This window comes from Clupea harengus, unplaced genomic scaffold, assembly GCF_900700415.2.
Source record: "Clupea harengus unplaced genomic scaffold, Ch_v2.0.2, whole genome shotgun sequence".
Lineage (NCBI taxonomy): Eukaryota > Metazoa > Chordata > Actinopteri > Clupeiformes > Clupeidae > Clupea > Clupea harengus.
In genome coordinates this window covers 41669-66620 of record NW_024879771.1, presented here as the reverse complement: position 1 = coordinate 66620, position 24952 = coordinate 41669, and the positions used below count along the sequence as shown (strand labels likewise).

At 45.4% G+C, this 24952-nt stretch overlaps 1 protein-coding gene across 1 annotated transcript; it reads left to right on the top strand.

The window, feature by feature from the left end:
- Positions 1–116: 116 nt before the first annotated feature.
- Positions 117–24906, top strand: LOC122130326 (cohesin subunit SA-1-like). The gene is made up of 34 exons (XM_042705042.1): positions 117–292; positions 7479–7702; positions 7974–8097; positions 8205–8357; positions 8589–8685; positions 8779–8855; positions 8958–9162; positions 9583–9734; positions 9869–9942; positions 10052–10175; positions 11917–12015; positions 12261–12340; positions 13067–13174; positions 13758–13872; positions 14400–14517; positions 14717–14820; positions 15311–15403; positions 16709–16798; positions 17292–17495; positions 17615–17685; positions 17822–17909; positions 18006–18086; positions 18647–18739; positions 20517–20691; positions 21097–21236; positions 21338–21439; positions 21587–21735; positions 21850–21978; positions 22175–22380; positions 22653–22830; positions 23341–23454; positions 23816–23942; positions 24043–24123; positions 24611–24906. Exons 2-34 carry the CDS (start codon positions 7674–7676, stop codon positions 24632–24634), a joined length of 3804 nt encoding a protein of 1267 aa, XP_042560976.1. The 5' UTR covers positions 117–292; positions 7479–7673; the 3' UTR covers positions 24635–24906.
- The last annotated feature ends 46 nt before the right edge of the window (positions 24907–24952 follow it).

Sequence of the window (24952 nt, the reverse complement as noted above, 5' to 3'; positions counted from 1 at the left end):
TTTTGCATTACATTTTGGATATGTTGTCCCAGGACGTGAGTCTGGTCTGCTCAAATCAACTCCAACAGTGCTACAATGCTTTCAGTCCGCCAGGGGGCATTCTAACTCCGGTTTAAGGTTACGCCATTTGATTGTGGAAAATGCCACCAGATGGCAGTTTAGGATTGCTTCTCTCCTGGAAGGCGCGGTTCCGCTTGAGGTCCAATTTAATATAAAAAATACGAATAATTGCTGTCATAATTTGACTGTATTAACAAGAAAATAAACACCGGTATTCAAATTATAGACTCAGGTAAGTTGTTGCAAGTTTTGTTCTTTCCGTAACCTTATGCCAGCCGTGCTATAGCTACGCTAGTAAACCTCCATTAAAGATGGAGGACACAGAGGAGTGTGCGAGTGGGGGATGGGAATGCTAAAGCAGCAACAGCGGCGGATATGCTTCCTTTGCCTGTTAGCATTGTTTTACGTTTCACTGTTGTTAGCTCATTAGCAGGCAAGCTAACCCTAACAGTCGTTGGTGGGTAATGGTATCCGTGGCTGAAGAGTTTCAGTGGGGTTGTCACAATAGTTTGGACATTGTGGCGTCTTGATTGGATTGGAAACGTGCATTACTTGTGATAGTCATTTTATGAAAGCGTTTAATGATCTGGCTCTTGTAAGAACTGGAGAAAACTAAATTCTTCACCCTCCAGCTAGCTTGCTATCCTCACGAAGCGCGCATGCAGTCCCCTTGCTGCTTTTTGGACAGTCTTCCTGTTGCACTTCTAGACATGTTACAGAGTAGTTATTGTGTTTTGTTAGTGAATTACATGGTTTTAGGTAACTTAGTTGTATAAATATCGCCTGCACAAAAGTAGCTACCGTAAACCTAACTAGCTAACGTAGTTTACAAATTGGGTTAACGTTAGCAACCGGGGGTAATGTGAATTACTTCAGTTGAAGTTGTTTATAACAAAACAGGGTCACTTTAATTCATCTTGAGATCGCATAACGATACCGTTGCTCATTGTGAAAGTGAAAATGGCACCAAGGCTTCGTTTTTAACGTTTGTTATGTGGAATTGAACTTCTAGCTGTCTGTTAGTGGCGCCACTTTGATTCATAGTCCGCGCCTCTGCATTCCTCTGTCATTCTTTGGAGTTGCCTGAATTTCGCGGGTAAAACAATTGCATGAAGGGGCAACGATATGTTAGTTGGCCAAGTAGGCCTTTTTAAATACATATCTATGGAACAAACCCTTTCCTTTCTGTGTGAATTAAGATCGATTTTGTTTTCATCCAAAGAAGCACAACATGAATGCACTGTAAAGACTGACTGTTAATGAAGAAACGTTAGCAGACATGGTTGCACAGAACAATGTTAAAAACTGACATTAAAATCTGACATTTTCCTTTTGAAAAATTCCCTTTCCATCTAACTTTCCCAGTCCTTAGACAAAGTGGAATACAAATTATACCCAAGTGTTGCTTTTTAAAAACACATTGTTTTTGAATTGGGGTCATTTGGTCACATGGTTTGCCATTCAGGGGCTGTTCTTTCTGTAACCAGGGCTTTGATAGGAATGTGTACACACCTGAGATTTTTCATAATACCATTATTTGGGTCTAACTTTTCTATTTGGTCCATTATGTTTCTGCTGGTTGGTTGTGTGGTTATGTGCGTCTGGGCTGACGATTCATTCCATGGTGAGACCATAGTGTGTATTTAAGAGAAGAGAAGGTCTAATTGTTCACAACAGCCAAAATCAAAATGCTCTCCAGAAAAAGATATCAACTTCAAAGAACAAAGGGGGGGGGCTTTTTAAATATAAAATCACTCTTTTCTCACTTTGCCCTTGACCATGGTTGAGCAAGTTCACAGACAAGATAGGGACAAAATGTCTATTCAGAGCTGCCCAGACTGTGTAAGCACTATAGCGGAATCAGCAAGTGGCTGAATGTTGTCTATGCGAAATGTGGTCATTTGAATCAGTGTTAGCAAATTGTAAAGCTGAATCAGCAAAGCTTCGTTGGCTTTATGCACTCAGGATCTGTCCTTCATTTCTTGATCTCTTCGGTTAGGAATTGTGATTTGAATATAAATAAGTGATCTTGCCACGGAGTTGTACGCAAAAAGAACGCCCCCACTGTATTACTCCTAGGATGAATGCCCTGTAGAAATTGGCATGGCTTCAGCCAGTAGCAGGCCATTATTCCTCATAATGTCTACTGAATACACATTTCAGGAATGAATTAAGGTTGATATTTGGCTCAGGTTGATATTTTTGACATCAGCTTGTATTATGACATGGAGGGGGAGAATAAGAACGGCACACATGATCATGTCTTTTCTGGTGCTTGAAACCCTAACATTGAACGGTCTTCCAAGTAAACCCAACCCTATCCTTGATGCTCATCTCCATCCATCTCATTTTTGCATTTTTTTCATCATCTGGTAAGCCAGTGCCGCTTTAATGATGAGCTGGAAAAGCAGGCTCCTTGCAGGTTTGCCCTCCTTGCGGGAGTGTCTGGAGCTCCATTACAGTATAATTCTCATTTGGCCCCCTGACGCAAGCAAGCCCACGAACCTGAGAAGCCCAGCTGTCAACAAACGAGAAATCTCCATCCCAATCCTCTTTCTCCTCTCTTCTGGCGCACCCCTGGCACACATCTTTTGGGAGGTCACACAGACTCACCTTCTCGTTTTTGGAGTGCTTTCTTTGTCTTGCATTCATACTGATTTCTTATCCCGCTTTGTTCACCTCTATGTGAGAGTGTGAGACTTGTTTCAGGCCACACGGCAGGTGTGTCAAACGTTGGACTTCCTAATCCTACATCTCCGTGTGATTTCATGTGTGTGTGTGTGATTCTTTTGAGAGGAAAGCACAGTCTCATTGTTGTCACACATGGCCTTCTCGCCTACAGTCTCTCTACTGAAGAATTGCCAGTGCCTTTATGCCACAGAATCACTAATAATTCAGTTGTAAATTTAACCTATTACATATTTATTTTGGTGGGCAGTGATTTTACCTCGCATGAGATTTAAAAAATAAGCATCACCGAAAGTTTTTTTCCCTCTACATGGGATTGTTTGAAAACCAATTTGCATGCCTGACATGTATTCCAGAAGGAAGGTGTTGCTATGGCAACTCTGTTACTGTAGGTCCAATGCTCTGCTTCCATTCATTGATTCTCATTGGTTAGTTGTACAGAGATCAGCCAGCATTGCATTGCTTTGCCTCAGCAGGTACAAGAAAGGTCTGTGTTTTCAGTAGAAACCGCTGTATTGGATCTGAGAGGATTTTTGCTGAAACGTAGCTTGACCACAGTAGACTGGTATTCACTAATCCTGCAGTTTTTTTCTAAAGCATTCCCCTACGGTAGTCAGTTTTTCAAAATGTTGTGATGAATGTGCTCCCTGTCCTGGTGTAGTGTTATTAGTATTGGTCATAGTGAATGATCACTTTATTGGGATTTGTGTTTTATGAAAATAATTAGTGTGGTGAGCATCCTGACAGTGTCACACTTGGCTGAAGCAGCCTCTTCTGATCCTTAAGGGAGTCCTATGGGTCAGCCTAACACAAGGCCAGGTGGTCAGTCAACAGGGCTCCAGCTCACTCTGGGTCTGCCCAGTCAGACTCCTCCTGCTTTTGTGCACTTCCCTTAAAAGTCTATCCTGCTCCTTTTGTCCCACTGAGATTTTCTCCCTCTCTCTGTTTGTCTCTCCCTCTCCCTCTCTTGCACTCTCTCTTTCGGCATTTCTCTTTCTCTAAGAGAATTGTTTGTGGGATGCCGGCCAAAAGCTGTGGTTCACAGTCAGCCCGGTAAAAAAACAGTGGGGCACGGCCATTTCAATGTGGTGTGGCCACTCTCCTGTTGCGGCGGGGTTGGATTATCTTGTGTGTCTAAGTCTAGGCGAGGGGCGTGTGGGGGGAGTTTATCATATTTAATGCCTCTCCCTGCCTTGATGTGGTAATAATGTGATAATTAAAAAAACATTTTGCTCCAGGCTTCTCACCTTAGGCAGTGTTGTGGCGGTAGTGGTGTGCAGATGGTGTGTGCGCTGTGTTGTGTTGTTAACCCTGCAGATTGGGGATCCTCCTGCGGAATTGCTGTCATCTCTGCTCCTCATCACGGAGGTTAGCGGCGGCCGGTGAGGGAGTGACTCCGCAGCACTGATGCTGAGAGACAGGCTCTGATCTATAATGCAGCAGGCGTAGTTCTGAAAACCTCTGAGGTGTGACTGTGTGTTTGTCTGAGGGAGAGATGCAAGACTCAATCTCCCCATTTTATCTCTCCTCCACAAGCTCTGTGTTTCACAGTTCATTAAGAAAGGCTTGTGTGTCTGCCGGTGTGTGTGTGTGTGTGTGTGTGTGTGTGTGTGTGTGTGTGTGTGTGTGTGTGTCTGCCGGTGTGTGTGAGGAGAGGATGAGAGCATCTGTGGGTGAATGGCAATGCACAACTCTCTGTGTGTGTGAGGAGAGGATGAGAGCATCTGTGGGTGAATGGCAATGCACAACTCTCTAGACACTTACAGCTATTTATACAGAGGCCTTGGGCAGCCTCACAATCCCATCAGCTGTGTGAGATGTGTGAGCTCATAACCTAGGTAGTGGCTCTTTGCATTTCTCAGTGCCTTGTGGTCTTAAATAGATTAAGTTGAGTAGCCTGGACTACATTCATTCATTTCCCCCGTTTGTTAGAGGCAAGAGGTAACATTTCTATCCTGGCAGCTGTTGAGCTGATGAATTGATTTTTACATTAGAATGAGACAAGGTCATTTGTCTCCGGCCATTTCTATTGCACGCTTGCCACCTTCCTTGGTTACAGCAGCCGCTGTAAGGGTTGAACTGGTGAAGTGCTCCTCCAAAGCCGGTCGGATGGATCATGTTCCATCACATCTCCTCCTGGGTCTCAGTCTCCGAGAGATCTGAGTGAGGTCGTTTTGTTGTGGAGAACATCTTTTGTGAGGAGGGGTTTTTTCCACATCTGCAGCGTTTGTGTTCAGCTGATATCCCCTGGGCTGGGAACAGGAGTTAGTCTGATCACTCTATGGATCAGGCAACGGTAGAAAGATGTATAGAGAAACTGGAAATCATATGGGTGAATTAAAGCTCTGCCAGGGGTGAATGACAAGTATTTTGCATGGACTGTCTGGTCACATCGCGGGTGAAAATGTGCGCATAGGTTCACTGTGGCATGCTGGGAAGATGTATTCCACCTCCTAAACATCATACGCCCCCGCAGCTGGCTCGCCACATGCCCTTAGGGAGGCCGTGACCCCAAACTGAACCATGATGATGTCACAACCTCCCAGGTCATGGAGGAGCAGGTACAGGGAAGCGCCCAGTGTTGAAGGGCACACACACACTCACACTCTCACTCACACTCACACTCACACACACGCATAATTTCTCAGTCTGTCACTCCATGTGTTCCTGTTCTGTTTTCTTGGTGGTTTTCTCCGGTTCCTTCTTGGTGTTTTTTTATTTGTTTAAGTAAATAAAATGTATTAATAACTGTAATTGTATTGTCTCTGTGGAAACTTTTTTGCTGGAATTGTATTTATGTGGACAGTGCTGACATGTGTGCACCTATCTGACATCTGATAGGCTGGTTGACACACTTCCTCATGTGAACCCTGTTCTGAAATCAGATGCACTGTGCCATTCTGCCTCAGAGCTGCATGCTCTTCTTAACTGCCATTCCCTGCCATCCGCGGTTACGTAACGACTTCACTGTTACATAACACCAGCGTCCTTTCAAGCAGTCAAGGGCTAGCCAGTATAAGTCTATCTGTTTGAAGCCATGTTTGATTCCCTTGACCTTATCTCCTAATAGAGATTGAAGAGAGAGAATGAACTGAGAGGGATCCTCATTTGGAGAATAATAACTTGTTTAATGTGTTCTAACCTGTTTATAACTATGAATAATCAAGAAACAAATTGTGGCCGATTTGTTGGCTCTTTGTGGTGCAGGGCCGATTAAGAGTTTCCCCTCATGCTGGCTGATACGGCACGTTTTGTGGTGTCAGCGTGTCGGCGAAGTTTATGGGACAGGGGTTGCTGCGTTCCATTTACCTCGGAATAAGGAGCTGGGAATAATGTCACACCCGAGTTGACCGCCTTTTTTTGATAACATACGACGTGGTATTTTGCGGATACAGACATCATGGCAACATGTCCACAGATGTTTGACAGAGCTGTGCGTATGACTGGTTTTAATGACACACAAATAACAAAAGTGCTAATAAACAGGATATTACTACAGCTTTCACACTGTTGATGCGCAGAGCAGTCATCTCTGTTTTTGACGGTCGGTGTCGTGAGGTTCCCCCAACTGTCAGAGTTGGAAATCTGACTTCAGGGGACGTTCCAGTTGAAATTTACGACTGTACACCCGGAAATTCCGACTTCCCAGTTCAAATGGAACACACCATCTGAGCAAGCAGTCGCAGTCTAGTGGCCATAAGTAGATCTCACTATCTCCCACACTCCTTCTGGAGGTGTGTGGAGCCATCTAGTGTCAGGCCAAACACACCCAGAGCACTCACCTGCCCTCCGTGAGGCTCCAGCACAGAGGCTTTCACTAACTCACTGACTAAACATCCTGTTTCAAGGAAACTTTCAGTTGCAGGAAGTGATGGCCACGCACGCTTTCCATGTGTTTTATTTTTGGGGAGGTGTGATGAGATCTGAGTGCACTCGACAACTTTGGTCACGCACGGAGTCAAGCAAGTTTCTAAAAAGGACCCGCCAAAAAAAAAAGCTTTCCTAGTCTGCCCCCTACTGTTACCTCAGAGTGTGATCTGACAGCTGTCATGACCGAATATACAAAATGATTCATTCTCACAGAACAATATAATGTCAGGTGACATTTAGTCATTTTCTGTCGTCATTTGAGGAGAATTGATGTATTTTCCCCCCAGAAGCTGATAAAAGCAGCTGATATTCCTGTTGTGTTGAAAAACTTCATGGTGAACACTGCCCCTAGTGGAGGCCCAAGGAGCCATGCAAATGTCTTTGTAATTGAATGAACTAATTTGCTTCTTAATGCTGTTGTCTTCAGCGCAACGCTTCAAGTCAGCATGGTTTCTCTGTCGTTTGCTTGATTTTTTTTTTTCCATTCAGAGTTATTTTTCTCCTGAGGAATTGCTTCTTGTTTAGGCAATGTCATTCAAGCAAAAAAAACAAATTAGGCTCCGTTGAAATAAGTTGATGGCCGATCAGTGTTATTGAGGAGTATTTTGTCTAAATTCTGAGTTTTACTCAGGGGCTGAAATGTGTGTTCCCAAATTGAGAAGAATGTTAAGGCACACTCTTGAATTCTTCTCTCTCTCTCTCTCCATACATAAATCAGCCATTTGTAATTCCTGTTTCATGTAGGCTGATCAACAGCCTGCACATCGCATAATTATGGTTTCATTGTAGAGCTGGTCAAATGAGGAGTACTAATTTCTTCTCTTCCTCTGTTCTGTTTTTTTTGGGCGTCCATATAACAGGCTATGACCTCACTGCAACCCTGTGACCCAGCCAGCCCCGCCGTGTGGAGCTAGAGCCCCCACTCAGCACTCAAGAGACCAGAAACCAGAGGCACCAGAGTCCAACTCCCACAGTCCACTGTCTCTCTCTCTCTCTCTCTCTCTCCCGCTCTCTCCCCGCTCTACTCTCAAGCAGGAGGAAAGCCAGGAGCGGACATGATCACCTCAGAGTTCCCTGTCCTGCAGTGAGTATGAGGAGGATGTGTGGGAGGATGAGATCGGGTTCCGCCCTGACCCATCTCATCCTCCTGCAGTGGTCTGAACATTTAATTATGTTTAAAAAAACAAAATAAAAAAAACCTTCACATTGTTGTATTCATATTTATTGAAACTTGAATGTAGAGCTTGAAAATGCTGTGTGTGTGTGCGTGTGTGTGTGTGTGTGTGTGTGTGTGTGTGTGTGTGTGTGTGTGTGTGTGTGTGTGTGTGTGTGTGTGTGTGTGTGTGCGCGCGCAGGGACTCGTCTAATGAGTCGGGACAGGGGGACCTGGTTAGCCTGAGCACTGTAAGTGTCAGCGAGCTGGAGGACCCAGGAGAGCCCAAGGGCAAGAGGAAGAGGGGCCGGCCAGGAAAGCAGGCAGTATGTCCCTCCCCACACCATTCCCCACGCTTCTTCCAACACACCGTTTCAGATACACAGATTACTTTCTGTCCTGTACACACTTAACGGTCCTCTTGGGTTGCCAGGCGGCCAATAAGAAGCCACGGAAGTCTCCCATTGAGACGGGCCAGCTTGGTGCTCCTCGCGGGAAGAGGGCTAATGGGGTGGCCCAGCAGAATGGCGAGGGTGACCCCAGCACCCTGTTCGAGGTGGTGAGGATGGGCAAGAGTGCCATGCAGGTAAGGCTCCATAGCTCAACTCAAATTAGAATTCAACAGCCATATGTGTGTGCAAATGACTTATGCAAGTCAACACAAGGCATGACTAGCCTACACATGTATGCATAATATTTATTCACCTGCATAAGCCTTTAACTGTCAAGTATAAGGTGCCATCATGAAATAGTGTTGTCCCAATGTTATGCGTCATGCCCTTGATGTAATGAACTCTGACCTCTTGATCTCTCTCAGTCCGTGGTGGATGACTGGATCGAGTCCTATAAGCAGGACCGCGACGTTGCCCTCCTGGATCTCATCAACTTCTTCATTCAGTGCTCAGGCTGCAAAGGTACATTGGTTTTTGAATGGAGCATCAGAATAGGCGTACGTGTATGTGGACATTCGTTCTTAATCCAAATCTCTTAATCCAAATCTCTTACAGGAACTGTCAGAATCGAGATGTTCCGGAACATGCAAAATTCTGAGATTATCAGGAAGATGACTGAAGAGTTTGATGAGGTATGCTTTCCCCCTTACATGCACACATTGTACCTATGTGCCCAGTTGGTGCTCTCACCTGTAGAAACTCATCACACTTCACCAACCCTCTGCCCCCCCCAGGACAGCGGAGATTACCCCCTCACCATGCCAGGCCCACAGTGGAAGAAGTTCCGCTACAACTTCTGCGAGTTCATTGGGGTCCTGATCCGGCAGTGCCAGTACAGCATCATCTACGACGAGTACATGATGGACACGGTCATCTCACTGCTCACCGGCCTGTCTGACTCACAGGTCCGAGCCTTCAGGCACACCAGCACACTGGCAGGTAATTACACAAGTCTTGTATGTAGGCGGCCGTGTTTAAAGCTTGCGTGGGCGGTTTGAACGTGTACCTGAAAGCAGAGTGGCTTGTATCAGTCTTAACTGTGTTGTCTTGACCCCTGATTACATTACTTAAATGCACAGTGGCAAAGCCACCGATTTGTTGTTCTTGATTCTGTAATGAGCAGTTAAATTAAAATTGTAATTGTGGGAAATAATATTTTACACTAAATGTATCTAATATTGTGTTGGTCATATTGAAATCATTCATTACGATTTGTTGGGGAAAAAAATTGGATAAAACAAAAAAATCGCATATTAAATCGCAATCGCAATATTGGGGGGAAAAAATCGCAATTAGATTATTTCCCCAAATCGTTCAGCCCTAGTATCAGTCTTAACTGTGTTGTTTTGGCCCCTGCAGCCATGAAGCTGATGACGGCCCTGGTGAATGTGGCCCTCAACCTGAGCATCAACCAGGACAACACACAGCGGCAGTACGAGACCGAGCGGAACAAGACGGCTGGCAAGCGTGCCAATGACAAGCTGGAGCTTCTCCTGGAGAAGAGGAAGGAGGTGAAAAACACACACAAACACACACACACACACACACCGTCTCTTTCATTCTCTTTCTCTGTTTCTCGCTTCTTCCATTTCCGTTTCCACTTCTCTGATGTCCTCCTGTGTTTTATGTTCTTATGTGCTCTCAGCTCCAAGAGAATCAGGATGAAATCGAGAACATGATGAACTCCATCTTCAAGGGGATATTTGTTCATCGCTACAGGTGTGTTGTGCCAGATGATCTCCCGCCGTTCCCCTTTATTTATTTATTTATTTATTTATTTATTTATTTAGGTGTTTTGGATATGTATTTATGCACGTGCTGCTTGCAGGGATGCCATTGCTGAGATCCGAGCCATCTGTATTGAGGAGATCGGGGTGTGGATGAAGATGTATAGCGATGCCTTCCTGAATGACAGCTACCTGAAGTATGTGGGATGGACCCTTCATGACAGGGTGAGAACTTCATGCGTTATATTTTCTGTTCTGTATCAGTTCGATCAATCTTACAAAATCTTACAGAAATAAAATGACTGAAATAGTTTAGTTAATGTGACTGTATGATTTCAGTAGGTGTGACCTCCATCACTTGAAAGGGTATTTGTAAAATCATTCAACTGGTCCTCTGCTGACTCCAGCTAAGATGAGTCTTGTAACCCTGAGCGTATTCATAATTCAGATGCAGTTTTGTTTACTCTTTTGAAATGTACTTCAGTGGCAGTTCAATGGGAAACCGTTTTCAGCCTCAGGACTTGCAGCACTTTACTCTGCAGTTCAGTGTAGTGTGAGCTGTCTCCAGCTTAGGGAACCGTCTTCACAGTTGGCAGCTGCTAGCGCCGTGTGTTAATATGAGCTCATGTTTAAAGCTTCACAGGAACCCTGTGGGTTTTTCTACCTTTTCCTATTATCATTTTGAGGAGACGGTAACATCAGCTAGATAACTAGCTATCATGTCATGCAAATGGAACTCTGCCATTTAAACCATTTAAGGTTATTTAAAAGTTTCCTTTACCTAGCTAGCAATTTAGCTAGCATGGTAACTAGGCAACCATAGCAACCAAGTAAAACCGTTTGCTGCATAACCGGAAGAAAAGTTTAATTTCTCTAAATCAGCTGACCAAGAAAAGGCAGTCTTGGGTTCAGGGTAATCGCAACCACTTGCGGATGATGTCAAATGGCATCACATAGACATTAACCAATCCTGAGAGAAATAATTGGACATCAGTGGAGCAAGGGCCTACTCTGATACCAATTTAGTGAATTAAAGGGGTGATGCCCCCCCTTGCCCTTCTCGAAGTTCATTCTGTGGTTTACAGGGGATCTTTTGACTATTCGACTTACAAACCTGGCATCCATTCCAACAGGATAACTCAATCAAACTAACCAAGTTTGAGAGGGGGAAGTCAGATAGAGGCAGTTGAGACTGCCAGTAAAATAACAAATAAAATTTAAAAGGGAAAAATAACCATAATACTAAATAAAAGCTTAATAAATGCATGGTTTTCTCTGTGAATGAGGTAGCCTATGTGTGTTTGTGCGTACATGCGAGGAGAGGGTGTAGCATTTTTGCTTGAAATGCCCATCCCATACAACTTTTAAATGGCTAGTAGCGTTCGCACCACAACTACATGGCATTTAGTTTTACATGACAGGATGATGTAACGTGGTAATAAACTGCACTTAATACACGGGTGCGGTCAATACATGGGATTGTTTTATAAAATTACATAAAATACTGTAATGTGGTTTAAATACGGTGTGGTTTATAGTCAGGGAAATACAGTACGCCTGTGAAGGGACATGGATATTTCATTCAAGGTCCTTGAAAAATCGTGGAACCGTTTAAAAATGGGTGGGAACCATGAGAAACACCTAAAAAATAATGTCAATCAACCTTAGTTATGCATTGTACCTAATGCAAATCAGGAGTTAATCCTCCCCCAAATCAATTTCTTATTAGACTTTCGATTCAATTTTATATGAATTTCAAGTGATTCCACTCAGGATTTACTATTCAAATGGTTGTAAGTTGCATTAAAGTTGGATGGAAACCCAGCCATGGTCTAGCATTCAAAGTTCAGTCATGGCATTAGTGATACATCGCATTGTTAGGTCCTTTGTGATTCACAGCATGTGATTTGAACCCTTCAAACCTTCACCTAATTGCTCCTAATGAATTCACCTGTTGTGTGCTTAGCAAGGAGAGGTCAGACTGAAGTGTCTCAAGGCCCTCCAGAACCTCTACACCAACCGTGACCTCTACCCGAAGCTGGAGCTCTTCACCAACCGCTTCAAGGTACCACTGCCAGAGCACATCACATCTAACACACACTACAACACTTCATTTCAATATTTATTCCACAGATATATATGCATCACATCATATCCATTTTTACTTTCATACATAGTCTTATGCAATGGCTCATTCGAATAACTGGCAAAACCCCCAACATTTAACCAACATTTAACATACGACCACATTAGTCAAGTCATGAACACAACTAACCCTTGTGCTTCTCTTCCTGTTTCTCTGTCTCACAGGATCGTATTGTGTCTATGACTCTGGACAAAGAGTATGATGTGGCTGTGGAGGCCATCAGGCTGGTCACTCTTATACTCCAGTAAGTATTGCATTTAGGTGCTCTAGAATGCCCTTTCTGTTGCTCTCGTCTGCTCTCCATCCATCTATCTTTCTCTCGCTCTCGCTCTCGCTCTCGCTCTCTCTCTCTCTCTCTCTCTGATCCATCTATCTATATCTCTCTCTCTCTCTCTCTCTCTCTCTATCCCTCTCTCTCTCTCTCATCCATCCCTCTCTCTCTCTCTCTCTCTCTGATCCATCTCTCTCTCTCGCTCTCTCTCTGATCCATCTATCTATATCTCTCTCTCTCTCTCTCTCTCTCTCCATCCATCTCTCTCTCTCTCTCTGATCCATCTCTCTCTCTCTCTCTGATCCATCTCTCTCTCTCTCTGATCCATCTCTCTCTCTCTCTCTCTCTCTCTCTCTCTCCATCCATCTCTCTCTCTCTCTCCATCCATCTCTCTCTCTCTCTCTGATCCATCTCTCTCTCTGATCCATCTCTCTCTCTCTCTCTATCCCTCTCTCTCTCTCATCCATCCCTCTCTCTCTCTCTCTCTCTCTCTCTCTCTCTCTCTCTCTCTCTCTCTCTCTCCATCCATCTCTCTCTCTCTCTCTGATCCATCTATCTCTCTCTCTGATCATCCCTCTCTCTCTCTCTCTCTCTCTCTCTCTCTGATCCATCTATCTCTCTCTCTCTCTCTCTCTCTCTCTCTCTCTCTCTAATCCATCCATCTCTCTCTCTGATCCACCCCTCTCTGCTGTGTCACAGGGGGAGTGAGGATGCCCTGTCCAATGAGGACTGTGAGAATGTGTACCACCTGGTGTACTCGGCCCATCGCCCCGTGGCTGTCGCTGCCGGCGAGTTTCTGCACAGGAAGTGAGTGGCCAGGAGAACCCTAAGAACCCTAACCAGGGTTCTCAAAGTTTGACTTCATCTCTGAATTCAGTGCTGCATTACTGTGGATCAGTATTTGTTTAACTGTACTTTTAACACTGTTAATGCAGTACTGCATAGCATTGTTTTTACAATATGCAGACTGCTCTCGCCATGTTGTTATTCTTATCGAGTAGGTCACGAACTACACACAGTTATAGTAGTATTACAATTGTAAAGCAGAAACTGATTTGAAAAGTTTCCAAAAGATTGGCAGTCAATGCATGTCATCACTGCTCTACTGAATCTCATCCCGGTGCCAAGGGAAGTTTCTTTGGAGCACAACTGAGTCTTCAGGGTTCATAAGTACAGAGAGGCAGGGGTTCTGTTCGCCTTTTTGCAGCTGTTGAATTCCACACTAACACCAGCAAAGTTGGGACGGTATCAGAAGTGAAAGCAGTTTAGTGAACTGATGACATGGTCCGAGTAGGTCAGAGGTATCGCCTGAGTGGCCCTGGCACAGAGTACAGAGTAAAGAGTCCTTTCTCTTTGAACATCCGTGGGTAACCCGCTGTTCTCTCTACAGGCTGTTCAGCAGACATGACCCTCAGGCCGAGGAGGCTCTTGCCAAACGCAGGGGACGGAACAGCGCCAATGGCAACCTTGTCCGGATGCTCGTGCTCTTCTTCCTGGAGAGTGAGGTAATGGAAGAACCAGATCAAACATTTGGAGTGGTGACCCGACCTGTATTTAACCGACACATCAAACCAAACGAGCACCGCAGCATTCTCCCCTCTGCTGTCTGAATAATGATCATGAACCACTTTCACTGGGGGGGGGCAGTACTTTGATTTTACACCTTACACAAAGTTCTTAATTCAAAAGTAGCTTGGGCATTGCATGAAAGACATTTTACGGGTTTGATGAAAAAGATACTCCTAATTTAGCCTTATTCCAATAGCGTGAAGGACTGAATGCATGATATTGACGTATGTTTACATTTACATTTACATTTAGTCATTTAGCAGACGCTTTTATCCAAAGCGACTTACAATGTATACACATTTTACATTTACACTGATGGCACACTGCACATCAGGAGCAATTAGGGGTTCAGTGTCTTGCTCAAGGACGCTTCGACAGGGAATCGAACTAGCAACCTTCTGATTACTAAACGACTTCTCTACCTCCTGTACCACTGTCGCCCCATGTTTCCTTCTTCTCCTAGCTGCACGAGCACGCGGCCTACTTGGTGGACAGCCTGTGGGAGAGTTCCCAGGACCTGCTGAAGGACTGGGAGTGCATGACCGAGCTGCTGCTCGAGGACCCGGTGCAGGGGGAGGACGGTATGTCTTTTATATTACAGGTCCTTCTACCAGAGATCAGCCTACAGTCTGCAGTCATCTACTTTTATCAGAAATAAAATCATGCTTAGAAAACTTCTCAGCTTAATTGTATGGCCAGATCTCTAAGTGTTGTATAATATAATATAGTATGGTATGGATGTATCGGTGCTGTATTGTGACGGCAGACTCTTGTTTGTAGTGTTGGGAGAAAGGCACGAGAGCGCCCTCATAGAGCTGATGGTGTGCACCATACGGCAGGCAGCGGAGGCCCATCCACCAGTGGGAAGAGGAACAGGGAAGAGGGTAAGCCTCCTCTCTCTCTCGCTCATTCATCTCGATATGACCACCTCTCAATGTGCTCTTGTGTTCAGTGCAGAAATGCACCCAACGGGCAGCTCTCAAATAGGCTGAAACACAGAACCGTGACATGTATACTAGATAAAGTCAAATTCGACACGTTTTGATTTATTTGTTCTGTTTTGATACAGTGTGCTGAGGCACAAATTGTAGTAGCAGTAAAATCTTATCCTCTTGACCATCGTCAAATTTATTATCAAGGTAGTTTGATAAAATATTTGCCCGTCTTTTATTTTTTTTCCAGCCAGTTGTAATCCAAAGCATTAGATGTTCCAGGCTAATGCTATAGTTTAGTCTTCAACTCCTGAGAAATCCAAACTAGCCTCTCATCTCCACACTCACCTTTTGCACAATCACCAGTTTCAGTTTCTTGAAACCCACCAGGGATTGATTCTAGCTGCCCTGCCACTCAAGTGCTTTTCAATTGTCCACTCAGGTTCTCACCACCAAAGAGAGGAAGACTCAGATCGACGATAAGAATAAGTTGACGGAGCACTACATCATGGCTCTTCCCATGTTGCTCTCCAAGGTAAGCTTTCACAACAAAAGTCATAATAATAATAATAATAATAAAACTTTATTTTTTATAGCACCTTTCATGCAAAAGAATGCAGCTCAAAGTGCTTTACAGCAAATACATAATATGCACAAAGAAATTACATGCACATAAAAATAGACATCAAAGAAACATAACTCAGATATAGTGCAAAAAAAATATATATATATAATTATAGACATATATTTAATCTAACCCCTTAATATCACCAGTAGAGATTTAAATTAAATTAAATTAAAAGTAAAAGTCATCGTGTAGTCCCACTCCATCTGCAGTTGCAATGGCATCGTTGGCAGTCTGTGGGCCCTTCTGTATTTAGTTGACTTGCCGTTTTGAATGGGAAGTGTTATAGCGTGATCACCATCCTTCACTCTCGCAGGTCACACAGCAATAGGTGCCAAGGTGACTGGTGAGGGGGGATTTTTGTACATTTACATTTAGTCATTTAGCAGACGCTTTTGTCCAAAGCGACGTACAAGGGAGAGAACAGTCAAGCTAAGAGCAATACAAAGCATGGTGTAACAATAAATACTACTTTACATGTGAATTAGAAAACAACAACCTAGAAAAAAGGAAAAAGAAGTGCAGGAATGTAACTGCTGAAGTGCAAGTTAAGCGCTAGTCAGGTGCCAAACTGTTCAACAATTGGGGAGATATGGGAGATATGGTCTACAAATACCCTGTCATGGGGCCTGACATCACTTCTGCACTGAAATTGTAGACTAGTAGCATGTCAAACCAACGGCAGCACGGTTATAACGCACACCCTTAACTTACACATGTCCTTCTCTTTTAGCCAATGATTTTAGGATGTTAAGACTACTGGTGTAGAAATGCGGTAAATGCTAGAGTGGTTCCCACTTGGACTCCCAAGTGTGTCATGTTAAGTTACACAAGACTAACCAACACCAAACAGCTGGCCTGGCATAATAGCCTACCATATAATTAGGCGTACTTTAATGAGCGTAAATTAAGTACATGCCACCGCTTGGTACATTTCTCTTCCGATTTTTTCTGCACAGATGATGAGGAAGCTTACAGTTGCCTGAGAGAGCTTTGTCATCTGTAAAAGCCTGTTTTCTCCCGTTATTTGGCAACGCTGCTTTGCTTTAATTGCGCCAGGTCCCCCCTATTTTGCAAGTTTTCTCAAACTTTGCTATGTCCAAGTTATTCGAGAAACGGCTGTGAATTCAATTCTTTAGATGACAAAAAACCTTTACAGTGATAAAAATAAAAACAGCATTCTGATCTTATGTCTCTTTTCTTTCATCTCCCTAGTATCAAACCGATTCTGAGAAAGTGGCCAACCTTCTGCAGATTCCAGGCTTCTTTGACTTGGATGTGTACAGTGCTGGCAGAATGGAGAAGGTATGTGGATCCAGCGTGTGCGGTCCGAAAACAAGTGTTCCCAGGCGTTTAGAACGTCTGCCAATCAGATAAATCAGTTTGTGGAACGGAAACTACAACCATATTTTCTGGCTGACAGAAAATGAAATAGTTGTGTCAGAATGAACTGGCAAGACATCACTCCGTTTTGCTTTTTGTTACTGTATCCTAATCTACCATTCACTTGCAATCAAGGGAAGGCTTGAAACGTTTTCTTTTGTGACCTAGAATCTTCTTTTAAGTAAACGTTGAGTTTGGTGAACACATGGTCTTGGCACGTGCATCAGTACTTTGTTTGACTTTATTGTCTGCTCTGCTCAGATCTCTCTTGTCTTTTCTTTTCTTTTCTGTCTCCTGTGTGTGTTTTATTTGCTCTCGTATGCTCTCTCCCCCCTTCTCTTAATGATAAAAACCTGCTCTTTGTCCACCCACTCTTTCCATCCATCCATCCATTCATTCATTCTCTTGTTGTTAGCACCTGGATGGGCTTCTGAAGCAGATGCGCTACGTCGTGGAGAAGCACACCGAGCCGGAGGTGCTGGAAGCCTGCAGTCGCACCTACAGCATCCTGTGCAGCGAGGACCACACCATCATGAACCGCGTGGACATCGCCCGCAGCCAGCTCATCGACGAGCTCGCCGACCGCTTCAACCACTCCGTGGAGGACCTGCTGCAGGAGGTGGGTGGAGTGGAGGAGACTGGGCTGACCAGAAATGAGCAGAAAAGTCCTCGAATCCAACTTTGCCCTCTTGTCATTTTTGTTGTGGTGAATGATGTCTATATATGCTCTGATGCTAGGGGGATGAGGCAGATGACGACGACATCTACAACGTCCTGTCCAGTCTTAAGAGGCTCACCGCATTCCATAAGTATGATCACTCAAACCTCTTCAAGTGCAAATGAGGTGTTCAGTTTGAATGTAGTAAAAACAAAACACTGGTCATTTCCTGAATTCATGCTGTTGTTGTAAATATCTAATGGGAACGTCCGTGTCGTCCTCTCTAGCGCCCATGACCTGACCCAGTGGGACCTGTTTGGGAACTGTTACAGGCTGCTGCGGATGGGAATAGAGCAGGGCTCCATGCCAGAACAGGTAAGGACCGCTACCTGCCGACGGTCGTGGTTTTGACTGACCGTATCGTATCATGGTGTTGTTCTGACGTGTGTGCCCTCTGTGTTCTGTGCCCAGATTGCAGTCCAGGCCCTTCAGTGTTGCCATTACTCTATTCTGTGGCAGCTGGTGAAGGTCACGGACGGCGCCCCCACTAAGGTAACACTATGGCAAACCCTCTAGTCTAATATATCACTATGGCAAACCCTCTGGTCTCGTACATCACAGTGTGCCTTCTAATGTATCACTATGGCAAACCCTTGAGTGCATCACAGTGTCCCTTCTAATGTATCACTATGGCAAACCCTTGAGTACATCACAGTGTGCCTTCTAATGTATCACTATGGCAAACCCTCTAGTACATCACAGTGCCCTGCTAATATGCTGATAAATAATGACCGATTATTTGAGAATTTGTACCACATCATCCAAAAGGCTTGTATTTCATTACACAAACTATGACTAACCGTATAAGTAATCTAAAGCAATTTTAATCTAAACCCAAGATAGTACTATTGTAATTTTGTGCTTACCTTTTTGTGAATGGCATTGTTACTGTATGCAAGCTACAGACCTCCCCAGTTTACACCATGCTTAAAGTGAGCATTAGAATGGCTCAATGCTTTGGGAAACTGGTGGTGATGTTTGTGTGTTCTGTTTGTCCATCCACCCCTCTCCCTCTCCCTCTGTCCCCCCTCCCCCCTCTGTCTCATCTATAGGAGGAGCTGATAGCCCTGAGGCGTCTGGTGAAGTCTTTCCTGGCCATATGTCAGCAGTGCATGTCTAATGTGAACACCCCCGTCAAAGAGCAGGTGAGCGCTCCTGTACTGCTGGGCCAGAGAGAGCTGCAGCATGGAGGCTGCTGGGAGACACCAGCTCTTCCCTGTAGTTAGGGGCTGAAGACACCAGCTCTTCCCTGTAGTTAGGGGCTGGGAGACACCAGCTCTTCCCTGTAGTTAGGGGCTGAAGACACCAGCTCTTCCCTGTAGTTAGGGGCTGGGAGACACCAGCTCTTCCCTGTAGTTAGGGGCTGAAGACACCAGCTCTTCCCTGTAGTTAGGGGCTGGGAGACACCAGCTCTTCCCTGTAGTTAGGGGCTGGGAGACACCAGCTCTTCCCTGTAGTTAGGGGCTGGGAGACACCAGCTCTTCCCTGTAGTTAGGGGCTGGGAGACACCAGCTCTTCCCTGTAGTTAGGGGCTGGGAGACACCAGCTCTTCCCTGTAGTTAGGGGCTGGGAGACACCAGCTCTTCCCTGTAGTTAGGGGCTGGGAGACACCAGCTCTTCCCTGTAGTTAAGGGGCTGGGAGACACCAGCTCTTCCCTGTAGTTAGGGGCTGGGAGACACCAGCTCTTCCCTGTAGTTAGGGGCTGGAGACACCAGCTCTTCCCTGTAGTTAGGGGCTGGAGACACCAGCTCTTCCCTGTAGTTAGGGGCTGGGAGACACCAGCTCTTCCCTGTAGTTAGGGGCTGGGAGACACCAGCTCTTCCCTGTAGTTAGGGGCTGGGAGACACCAGCTCTTCCCTGTAGTTAAGGGGCTGGGAGACACCAGCTCTTCCCTGTAGTTAGGGGCTGAAGACACCAGCTCTTCCCTGTAGTTAGGGGCTGGGAGACACCAGCTCTTCCCTGTAGTTAAGGGGCTGAAGACACCAGCTCTTCCCTGTAGTTAAGGGGCTGAAGACACCAGCTCTTCCCTGTAGTTAGGGGCTGAAGACACCAGCTCTTCCCTGTAGTTAGGGGCTGAAGACACCAGCTCTTCCCTGTAGTTAGGGGCTGGGAGACACCAGCTCTTCCCTGTAGTTAAGGGGCTGAAGACACCAGCTCTTCCCTGTAGTTAGGGGCTCAAGACACCAGCTCTTCCCTGTAGTTAGGGGCTGGGAGACACCAGCTCTTCCCTGTAGTTAGGGGCTGAAGACACCAGCTCTTCCCTGTAGTTAGGGGGCTGAAGGCCAAGTCACTTTTGGATTGGAATATTTCAGGTGTCAGATCCTTTTCTGTAGGGATGCACCGATACCACGTTTTTCAGTATGAAGTATTACATTTGTGGAGTGCCAATACAGAGTAATGACACGAGTATTTCTACCATCAAAATAACAGTTACCATCAAAATGCCGTTCATTTGAAGACAGGTTTTTATTTACATCAGATGCACTCTGGTGTTACAAAATAAAATATAAATCATAATATGAATTGAAAAAATCAAATGTATAACAGGAGGCTATTTTCAACCAAACTTTCTGTGTAAACAAAAGAGTGTGAACACAGTACTGGTGTGGGTACTCTGCATCCCTAGTTTTCAGCTTTTCTGACTGGGGCAGCTGATATGTTGCGATTCTTTAAATGTCTCAGTGATACCCTTTTTTTCCTGATTTACTGAAGGTGACTAATAGATGGTGGGGTTTGAAGAAGCCTGGTCTTCTTTCTCATTTGTATTTATTTATTATATCCTTTTTTTTTTTAAGTATGACTTCACTTTGCCCTTCTATAGTTATAGAGGTCATAGAGAACAGGAGCCTCTGATGGGATGGATTCTGGCTTTGATTCCTCCTCTCTCTCTCTCTCTCTCTCTCTCTCTCTCTCTCGCACAGGCCTTCATGCTGCTGTGTGACCTGCTGATGATCTTCAGCTACCAGCTGACGTCGGGCGGCCGGGAAGCTCTGCAGCCGCTGGTCTTCAACCCCGACACCAACCTGCAGAACGAGCTGCTCACCTTCATCCTCGACCACGTCTTCGTCGACCAAGATGACGAGAACCAGAGCATGGGTGAGGCCTCAACCGAGGCACCAGGGCTGCCCAAAACCCTGGGCCCCCTGCCCAAATTCAGCTCTAGCTGTAGTCATGGTTGCCATAAATGAGTACAACAACCACTGACAATCTGCCAAATCCCATCTTGCAGTGTGCAGAAACTAACCAGTGTATGCCTGTAAGGGCATGTGACCTTGACCCTCCAGATTGTTTTTTAAAATGCAAACTATGGATTTACAAAAAAAAGTCATATTTCTGTGGTGCAAACACAACATCCGACACAAATCCAACTTCTTTACCTCTAGGCTTGATATTCACATTGTTTAAGAATGATTATTACAATATTTACTGCAATGACAAATGTTAAAGTAGACGTCCTCTGGATGTAGTTCTGAGTCAGTCTGCTCTCTGTGTGGCCTCCAGAGGGCGACGAAGAGGACGAGGCCAACAAGATCGAGGCCCTGCACAAGAGGAGGAACCTGCTGGCCTCCTTCAGCAAGCTCATCATCTTTGACATCGTGGATATGTGCGCCGCAGCAGACATCTTCAAGCACTACATGAAGGTAGAGTAACCAATGAGATCAAATGAAATGTGGGTTTTTTGGGATTCGTTTGATTACATGCGTGTTGTACAGATGACTTACTATTCTCCCCACTCCCACAGTATTACAATGACTATGGCGACATCATCAAGGAGACTTTGAGCAAGGCCAGGCAGATGGACAAGATCCTGTGCGCCAAGACACTCATCCTCAGTTTGCAGCAGGTGGGTGGCAGACCATCTCGCTTGTGTTTCTGTTGTGTTAAAGGCACAGCAAGGACTCATGTTGTCTCTGTGGTCTATTTTCAGCTTAGTTGGTCTCTGAATTTAAAATTTTCTCACCTTCTCAAATGCTCTCTCTTTCTCTCTCAGCTCTTCAATGAGCTGATACAAGATCAAGGTCCCAACCTGGACCGCACCTCCTCCCATGTGAGTGGCATTAAGGAGCTGGCCCGCAGGTTTGCTCTCACCTTTGGGCTGGATCAGATCAAGACCAGAGAGGCTGTGGCTACATTGCACAAGTAAGTCCCTCTAAGTCCTACCACTATGGTTAAGGCAAACATGAAGTATCTCATCCATATCGCACACATGCTAGACCATTTCTCTGATTTGCACTTGTATTTGAACTTGTGCAGAGATGGCATTGAGTTTGCCTTTAAGTACCAGAACCCGAAAGGGCCAGAGTATCCTCCTCCTAACCTGGCCTTCCTGGAGGTGCTGTGTGAGTTCTCCTCCAAGCTGCTGCGGCAGGACAAGAAGACTGTGTAAGTGTCCCAATGCACAACTCCTGTTACTTGAGAAAGATTTTGTAACAAAATTATTATTATTATTCACTTGTATTTTGAAGGTTTACCGTGTGTGTGTGTGTGTGTGTGTGTGTGTGTGTGTGTGTGTGTGTGTGTGTGTGTGTGTGTGTGTGTGTGTGTGTGTGTGTGTGTGTGTGTGTGTGTCCGTCCTCAGGCACTCCTACCTGGAGAAGTTCCTGACGGAGCACATGATGGAGCGGCGTGAGGACGTGTGGCTGCCTCTCATTGCCTACCGCAACTCGCTGCTGACGGGCGGAGATGACGACCGCATGTCGGTCACCAGCGCCAACAGCAGCAGCAAGGCCAGCTCCATACGCAGCAAAAAAGGCCGGACTCCTCTCCAGAAGAAACGCATCGATGGTGAGGAAAGATCTCGTCAACCCAAGCCTTGGGTGCTTCTCTCTCTCCATCTCTCTTAATTGTTTAGCTTAAGAGTGTCCCTCCCTTCAATACTATCAGATTATTTTCACTATTATGGTAGGGTCTCACGTCATCTGGCTTCCACTAATTTAATTACAGACTTTTTCCTGTGTTGAAGTAAAAAATGTTTGCAGTAATGGAGTTAGCTACTCGTCCTAGACTATTGGCATGACCACACCTTCACTAACTCTTCCCTGGTCTCCCTTCTCCAGAAGACAGTGTTGACGGCTCTTGGATGATGCGCAGTGACACCACCCTCCCGACACCGGGGGCACTGCAGACGCCGCAGCTCACCTCCACCGTGCTGAGGGAGAACCCCCGGCAGGCAGCCGAGCACATACCTGAGCAGGACTCCTCAGAGGCCGGCTCGGAGCCCGACTACCTGCACAAGTATGATCTCACTCATGACACTGCCTGCAGAACCTGTCCTACACTAGCCAAGCTTACCCCTGTATTGTGAGAAGGCTCTCTTCGTTTACAGTGGCATAAATGCCATTTAGAAGGAATACAGCTGGAGGCATTAAGCCATTAAAGCTGGCTGTTTTTCCACTGCATGTGTGCTCTAGAGTCCATCCTGGGCCCTACATGTGAGCAATATCAGAGGTGGCAAGTCCTCGCACTTGGCTGTCCTTCAACTTTCATGTTTGGCACCTGTGTGGCAATGCCTTTCAGTATTATGGTTTGTATGTAGTTTGAAAGGTAATACAGTTTCATATCAAAGTTAGCTTAATATCATTACAAATTAGCTATGCATTTCAGTGAGAGCCTGCTCCTGTGCATACAGAACATAACAAAACATGACATCCCAATCTGTCTGATTAGACTCATGTGTTTGTGCTGTGTGGTTCTGTGTGGTTCTGTGTCCTTTGTATTTGATGGAGCGGTACTTCCCTTCCACAGCCCACAGATGCAGATGTCGTGGCTCGGTCAGCAGAAATTGGACGACGCCAGCCGGAAGGACAGAGGGGGCATGAACTACATGAAGGCGAGGGGTGCAGGTGTCAGACCCCCAGTGTGAGTACCCACAGACCACTTTCTACTAGAATCTTCTCCACTAAGCCCAGTGTTTTGACGCAGGTCGTGCCTTATCAGATGTGACTGCCTGCGCTCAGACCCTCGCTCCAATGAGCCCTGCCCAGCCCAGCCCAGCCCAGCCCAGCCCAGCCCCGGGCAGCTCTGTGTGCAGTTTGGGTTTTGTGCCCGCTCAGGCCCGGGCAGCTCTGTGTGCAGTTTGGGTTTTGTGCCCGCACAGGCCCGGGCAGCTCTGTGTGCAGTTTGGGTTTTGTGCCCGCACAGGCCCGGGCAGCTCTGTGTGCAGTTTGGGTTTTGTGCCCGCACAGCTGAAAATGGAAACCTGCTTCCTTCCTCCTTTCAGGCGCGGTCTGATGGAGGACGATGCCGAGCCCATCTTCGAGGACGTGATGATGTCGTCCCGGGGCCAGCTGGAGTACATGAACGAGGACGACTCCATGGTCATCGAGGACACCATGGTCATTGATCTGGTAAGCCATTCTTTTTATTGTGGTGGCAGAATTAGTTTTTTTCAAGTGTACAATTCATGTCTGGGTTTGTCATCATATTGTTTCGTCTAACCCTTTTCAGCCACCATCAAGGAACCGGCGAGAGAGAGCTGAACTCCGACCAGATTTCTTTGACTCTGCAGCCATCATAGAAGACGAATCTGTAAGTACTGTTGAATTTTTTGAACTGTTCTAAATACGGTCTCGAGTGTTTGCATAGGCCACACACGACTTTGGGTTTTGTACTCTGATGTATAGATCTCCTCTGTCAGAATTGATATGGCATTATGTTACAAACGCAGCTGTTCATAAGATAATCATGTCATTACGTTGACCGTTTCACTAACATCATATAAATAAGAAGCCCTTGTGTTGGAGGAGAGCTCCTTTCCAGTGTTTATAGCGCAACTACACAGATCTCTCTTGTGTTAATGCATATAGTTTAGCTTCTGGAAAAGGGAAAGAAAAGAATAGGTCTGGCCTGTGTCACCTCAGCCACTTGAAATAAGCCTTTCAGGTAAGGCTGTCCTGCAAGCAACAGATGGAAACGGTGGATTTATTCAGATTTTTGTGTCTTTCGTCGTTTCCATTTGCACAGCTGTTGTATAGAAATGGAAGTGATGCTGGTGATTTTGTTTGTTTTGATGCAGGGGTTTGGTATGCAGATGTTTTGAGGAAGGCAGATAAAGTCAGAGACTGGGATGAAAGTTTCTACTTCCAGGAACTGGTGTCTTAAGATGGTGCATCAGTCAGGATGGACAAGACGTGGTCTGAGCTCACTGGCGTACTGACTTCTGCTCACACCAACACTATGAGTCAAACTCCTCACAAGCGATATCATTTTGTGTGTCCTCTTGACCTGCAACAACGCAGTTGTGTTTTTTTTTTTTGTTTGTTTATTATGTTGCTCATTGTATTTGACATGTACATAAAAATGCAAAAAATACTCCCATTAATCTTTTTTTTTTTTCCTTTCAATTATGTGCCTAATT